Here is a 6,103-nt window from a genome sequence, read left to right as displayed (position 1 = left end):
GGACACACACGCGACACGGCGACGACGCACACACGACACAGGCTCTCTGCATCCCGGCCCTTGGGCGGGGGGGGCGGGGGGCGTGTGGTGTGTGTGCATGGGGCCAGACCCTTCCCACATTTTCCCCCGTCTCCCCCCCGCTCTCCTCCCGGCGCCCGGCTGCAGACAGCGGCGGCGGCGGGGCGTGCGAAGCATCTGTGCCGGGGTGCCCTCGCCGTTGCGAAATCCATTGGCCAATGACGGAGCCTCGGGGCGGGGTGGGTTTGAGGGAGGGGGCTCGACACCCCCCACCCCCCCTTTACCCCGCGACTCTTTGAAATCCCATCCACCGAGGCCTCCTCCCCGCGGAGGCGGGCACAGGAGGCAGCCCCCGGGGGTATAAAGGCGGCGAGACGGCGCAGGTAGCTGTTGCTTGGGGTCCGCCGGAGCTGCTCTGCCGGCAGAAACATCACCGGGGGCCGGGAACGGAACGGGACAGGACGGGACGCAAGGAGGATGCGGGGTCTGGTGGCGCTGCTGGCGGCGCTGAGCTGCGCGGCACCCCTGGGGAGGGCGGCGGGCCCCGCCGGTGCTCTCAGCTCCAACGCTATCAAGGGACCCCCCCCAGGGGGGGCGGCCGAGACCAGCGCTGCCCCCGCTGCTCCCTTCGACGGCAGCAACAAGTCGCCTCCGGCGGCCACCCGGCAGGTAGGAGCGGGGCTGGAGCGGGGACCGACCGGGGTCAGAGGAGAACAGACAGAACTAGGAACGGGAGAGACAGACCCCAGGGATGAGAGGAGAGTGACAGAGCAGGGAAGGGGGGACACTGAGGATGGGTGGCACACCGAGGATGGGGGGGGGGCACACACTGGAGGTGGAGCAGGGAGGGGACACGCTGGGGATGGGGAGGACACAGGATAGAGGGAGTGGGACACATCAGGGATGAAGGGGATGCAGTGGCCATGGAGTTGGGGATGGGAGGGATGCATGGGGCATGGAATGTTGGGGACACACAGGACATGGTCCTGGTGGGGGTCACCAGGGATAGAGTGAGGGGGGCTGCAGCAGGTGTGGAGCAGAAGGCCAAGTGGGATGGAGTTGGGGGAGACACTGGGTGTGGGGAGGGGACATAGCAAGTATGAAGAGTGGACATAGCAGGGATGGAGTGGGGACATAGACCAGGGGTGAAGGGAGGCCACATCGAGGTAGGGAGGGATGCACTGGGACACAACAGGGCCGAAGCTGGGGACTTGCCAGGCGTGGGGAGGATGTACCGGTGATGGAGACAGGGACATTCACAGGGGATGGAGGTGACAGCCCTGCTGACCCCCTCTGCCCTCCCTTCTGCCCCCTCCAGCCTTTCCCCTGCACCGAGGACGAGGACTGTGGCCCGGAGGAGTTCTGTGGGGGGGCTGCCCGTGGCGGGGGTGCCCCGCTGTGCCTGGCCTGTCGCCGGCGTCGCAAGCGCTGCCTGCGTGATGCCATGTGCTGCCCTGGCACCGCCTGCAGCAACGGTGAGCAACAGCAGGGCCCACAATAGGGTGGCCCAGGGAGCTTGGGTCGGGATCCCACCCGTGGCTGACAGCTGCCCTGCTTTGTCCTGCAGGGCTCTGCACACCCCTGGAGCATCCCCATGGCGGCAGTGAGCTGGATGAGCTGGGCACTGAGGTTCTGCCCCGACGGACGCCTGCCCCTGCCTGGCTGCCCACTGCCAAAGGTAAGGGGGTCCCTAGTGCTGTGACTCCCCATGGGGCTGCCCATCCTGCCCCTCTGCCCCCCAGAGGGTCAGTCTGTGATGTCAGCCATGCTCTGATGTCTTTGAGGCAGGCCACTCTGCTCGCTGACCCCCACAGGGGTCTACCCATGGGGTTGGTCCAGTATGCCCACCCTGCCTCAGTGTCCCCTCTTAAAGCAAGCCACCCTGCTCACTGATGCCATGGGGTTGAACCAGGGCGCCCATCCTACCTTTATGTCCCCCATGAAGCAGCCCACCCTCTTCACTGATCCCATGGGGTTGGTCCAGGATGCTCACCTTGCCTACCATTCCCCCCATGGGGCTGGTCCTGGATCCTAACTCAATCCTGACTCATCCTAACCCAATGTCCCTCATGAAGCAGCCCACCCAGCCCTACTGCACCCCACAGGGTCGGTCCAGGCTGCTCACCTTGCCCCACCATCCCCTATGGGGACGATCCAACATCCCACCCTGCCCTACTGTCCCCCACAGGGTCAGTCCAGGCTGCTCACCTTGCCCCACCATCCCCCCCATGGGGATGGTCCAACATCCCACCCTGCCCTACTGCCCCCCACAGGGTCGGTCCAGGCTGCTCACCTTGCCCCACCATCCCCCATGGGGACGGTCCAACATCCCACCCAGCCCTACTGCCCCCCACAGGGTCGGTCCAGGCTGCTCACCTTGCCCCACCATCCCCCCCATGGGGACGGTCCAACATCCCACCCAGCCCTACTGCCCCCCACAGGGTCAGTCCAGGCTGCTCACCTTGCCCCACCATCCCCCATGGGGACGGTCCAACATCCCACCCAGCCCTACTGCCCCCCACAGGGTCAGTCCAGGCTGCTCACCTTGCCCCACCATCCCCTATGGGGACGGTCCAACATCCCACCCTGCCCTACTGCCCCCCACAGGGTCAGTCCAGGCTGCTCACCTTGCCCCACCATCCCCCCCATGGGGATGGTCCAACATCCCACCCTGCCCTACTGCCCCCCACAGGGTCAGTCCAGGCTGCTCACCTTGCCCCACCATCCCCCATGGGGATGGTCCAACATCCCACCCTGCCCTACTGCACCCCATAGGGTCAGTCCAGGCTGCTCACCTTGCCCCACCATCCCCTATGGGGACGGTCCAACATCCCACCCTGCCCTACTGCCCCCCACAGGGTCAGTCCAGGCTGCTCACCTTGCCCCACCATCCCCCATGGGGATGGTCCAACATCCCACCCTGCCTTACTGCCCCCCACAGGGTCAGTCCAGGCTGCTCACCTTGCCCCACCATCCCCTCCATGGGGACGGTCCAACATCCCACCCTGCCCTACTGCCCCCCACAGGGTCAGTCCAGGCTGCTCACCTTGCCCCACCATCCCCCCCATGGGGATGGTCCAACATCCCACCCAGCCCTACTGCACCCCACAGGGTCAGTCCAGGCTGCTCACCTTGCCCCACCATCCCCTATGGTGATGTCCCCCACAGGGTCAGTCCAGGCTGCTCACCTTGCCCCACCATCCCCCCCATGGGGATGGTCCAACATCCCACCCAGCCCTACTGCACCCCACAGGGTCAGTCCAGGCTGCTCACCTTGCCCCACCATCCCCTATGGTGATGTCCCCCACAGGGTCAGTCCAGGCTGCTCACCTTGCCCCACCATCCCCCCCATGGGGATGGTCCAACATCCCACCCTGCCCTACTGCCCCCCACAGGGTCAGTCCAGGCTGCTCACCTTGCCCCACCATCCCCCATGGGGACGGTCCAACGTCCCACCCTGCCCTGCTGGCCCCACAGGGTCAGTCCAGGCTGCTCACCTTGCCCCACCATCCCCCATGGGGACGGTCCAACATCCCACCCTGCCCTACTGCCCCCCACAGGGTCAGTCCAGGCTGCTCACCTTGCCCCACTATCCCCCATGGGGACGGTCCAACATCCCACCCTGCCCTACTGCCCCCCACAGGGTCAGTCCAGGCTGCTCACCTTGCCCCACTATCCCCCCCATGGGGACGGTCCAACGTCCCACCCTGCCCTACTGCCCCCCACAGGGTCAGTCCAGGCTGCTCACCTTGCCCCACCATCCCCTATGGGGACGGTCCAACATCCCACCCTGCCCTGCTGTCCCCCACAGGGTCAGTCCAGGCTGCTCACCTTGCCCCACCATCCCCTATGGGGACGGTCCAACATCCCACCCTGCCCTACTGCACCCCACAGGGTCAGTCCAGGCTGCTCACCTTGCCCCACCTTCCCCCATGGGGACGGTCCAACATCCCACCCTGCCCTACTGCCCCCCACAGGGTCAGTCCAGGCTGCTCACCTTGCCCCACCATCCCCCATGGGGACGGGCCAACATCCCACCCAGCCCTACTGCACCCCACAGGGTCAGTCCAGGCTGCTCACCTTGCCCCACCATCCCCCCCATGGGGACGGTCCAACATCCCACCCTGCCCTGCTGTCCCCCACAAGGCGGGTTCGGGATGCCCATCCTACCTCAGCGTCCCCCCTATGGGGACGGTCCAACATCCCACCCTGCCCTACTGCACCCCACAGGGTCAGTCCAGGCTGCTCACCTTGCCCCACCATCCCCTATGGTGATGTCCCCCACAGGGTCAGTCCAGGCTGCTCACCTTGCCCCACCATCCCCCATGGGGACGGTCCAACATCCCACCCTGCCCTACTGCCCCCTACAGGGTCAGTCCAGGCTGCTCACCTTGCCCCACCATCCCCCATGGGGACGGTCCAACATCCCACCCTGCCCTGCTGTCCCCCACAGGGTCAGTCCAGGCTGCTCACCTTGCCCCACCATCCCCCATGGGGACGGTCCAACATCCCACCCTGCCCTGCTGTCCCCCACAAGGCGGGTTCGGGATGCCCATCCTACCTCAGCGTGCCCCTCGACGCGGCCCACGCCGCTCGCGCCGCCGTCGCCCGGGGGGCCGGGCGGGCGAGCGTCGAGGCTGAGCCCGGGCCCTGCTGTCTCGCAGGTGAGGAGGGGCAGTTCTGCCTGCGCTCGTCGGACTGCGGGCCGGGGCTGTGCTGCGCGCGCCACTTCTGGTCCAAGATCTGCAAGCCGGTGCTGCGGGAGGGCCAGGTGTGCACGCGGCACCGGCGGAAGGGCGCCCACGGGCTGGAGCTGTTCCAGCGCTGCCAGTGCGCCGAGGGGCTGGGCTGCCGCCTGCAGCGCTCGCAGGGCCCCGACGCCTCGCGCCTGCACACCTGCCAGCGGCTCTGAGCGGCGGCGGACAGAGGCCTCCGGCGCCGCCGGAGCGGAAGGTTGTTTCTCAAGGGAACTACTCCGACGCGACTTTACTTGCAGTACGTTACTGTGTTGTGGATACCGGAGCTGGCACTCGGGCCGGGCGGGACGCCGGGACTTCCTCTGGGGCACCGCTTTGGCCTTTCCGCTCCTCGCAGGGCGCCGCCGCCGCGCGCGCCGCGCTGAGCCGTGACCGCGACCTCGTCCGCGCCGGGCTCTCGAGGCGGGACGCAGCGAGGGTGCGGCCGATTCGGTGGCGAGCAAATGAACTGTGCCTTCACCTCCCGGAGTGGCAGACTGTGCGGGCTGGAAGAGGTCATCCGGGCCAACACCCGCCCGACCCCGCCACGGCCACCCAACCGTGGCCCCGAGCGCCATGGCCACACCTTCCTGCAACACCTCCAGCCATGGGGACTCCACCACCTCCCTGGGCAGCCTCTGACAGTCCCTGAGCGCGCTGGCAGCAAGGAAATTGTTCCTCAGCTCCAACCTAAGCCTCCCCTGGCACAACTTCAGGCCAGTTCCTCTTCTTCTCTCACCTGAGACTAGGGTGCAGAGCCCAGCCCCCTGCACCTGGCTGCAGCCTCCTCTCAGGGAGCTGTGGAGAGCAAGGAAGTCTCCCTCAGCCTCCTCCAGACTGAACACCCCCAAGTCCCACAGCTGCTCCTCCCCAGCCCTCTGCTCCAGACCCTTCAGGCTTCGTTGCCCTTAAAATCCATAGACTCACAGAACGGTTTAGTTGGGAAGTGACCTTCAAGACCATCCAGTTCCAACCCCTCCCATGGGCAGGGACACTAGAAGAGGTTGCTCCAGGCCTCATCCACCCTGGCCTTCAACACCTCCAGGGAGGGGGCATCCACAGCCTCCCTGGGCAACCTGTGCCAGTGTCTCCCCACCCTCACTGTACAATTTCTCAGTGCATCCCTCCCAGTCCATCCCTTCCCACTTGTCCCTGCCTAAGCATGGTCCCTTCCCTGCCCAGTCTGGGGACATCTACCTGAGGATGGAAACGTCCAAAGAGAGATGATGATGAGCGTGGGGTGGCTCAGCAGCAGCAGCCCATCACAGAATCACACAGTGTCAGGGATTGGAAGGGACCTGTGGAGAACATCCAGTCCAACCCCCTGCCGAGGCAGGGTCACCCAGGGC

General features: G+C 66.5%; 1 protein-coding gene across 1 annotated transcript; it reads left to right on the top strand.

The window, feature by feature from the left end:
• The first annotated feature begins 485 nt into the window (after positions 1–485).
• On the top strand, positions 486–5,041 carry DKK1 (dickkopf WNT signaling pathway inhibitor 1). Its single transcript, XM_054174745.1, has 4 exons — positions 486–687; positions 1,337–1,493; positions 1,586–1,696; positions 4,683–5,041. The coding sequence occupies exons 1-4, from the start codon at positions 496–498 to the stop codon at positions 4,928–4,930; spliced, it is 708 nt and encodes a 235-aa protein (XP_054030720.1). The 5' UTR covers positions 486–495; the 3' UTR covers positions 4,931–5,041.
• The last annotated feature ends 1,062 nt before the right edge of the window (positions 5,042–6,103 follow it).

Source organism: Dryobates pubescens, chromosome 30 (assembly GCF_014839835.1).
Source record: "Dryobates pubescens isolate bDryPub1 chromosome 30, bDryPub1.pri, whole genome shotgun sequence".
NCBI classification, from domain to species: domain Eukaryota; kingdom Metazoa; phylum Chordata; class Aves; order Piciformes; family Picidae; genus Dryobates; species Dryobates pubescens.
This window is presented reverse-complemented; position numbering and strand designations above follow the sequence as displayed.

Coding starts and splice junctions, on each gene's coding strand:
- DKK1 (XM_054174745.1), top strand. CDS start 496: ATGCGGGGTCTGGTGGCGCTGCTGGCGGCGCTGAGCTGCGCGGCACCC. Junction 688..1,336: donor CTCCGGCGGCCACCCGGCAG/GTAGGAGCGGGG, acceptor TGCCCCCTCCAG/CCTTTCCCCTGCACCGAGGA. Junction 1,494..1,585: donor TGGCACCGCCTGCAGCAACG/GTGAGCAACAGC, acceptor TTTGTCCTGCAG/GGCTCTGCACACCCCTGGAG.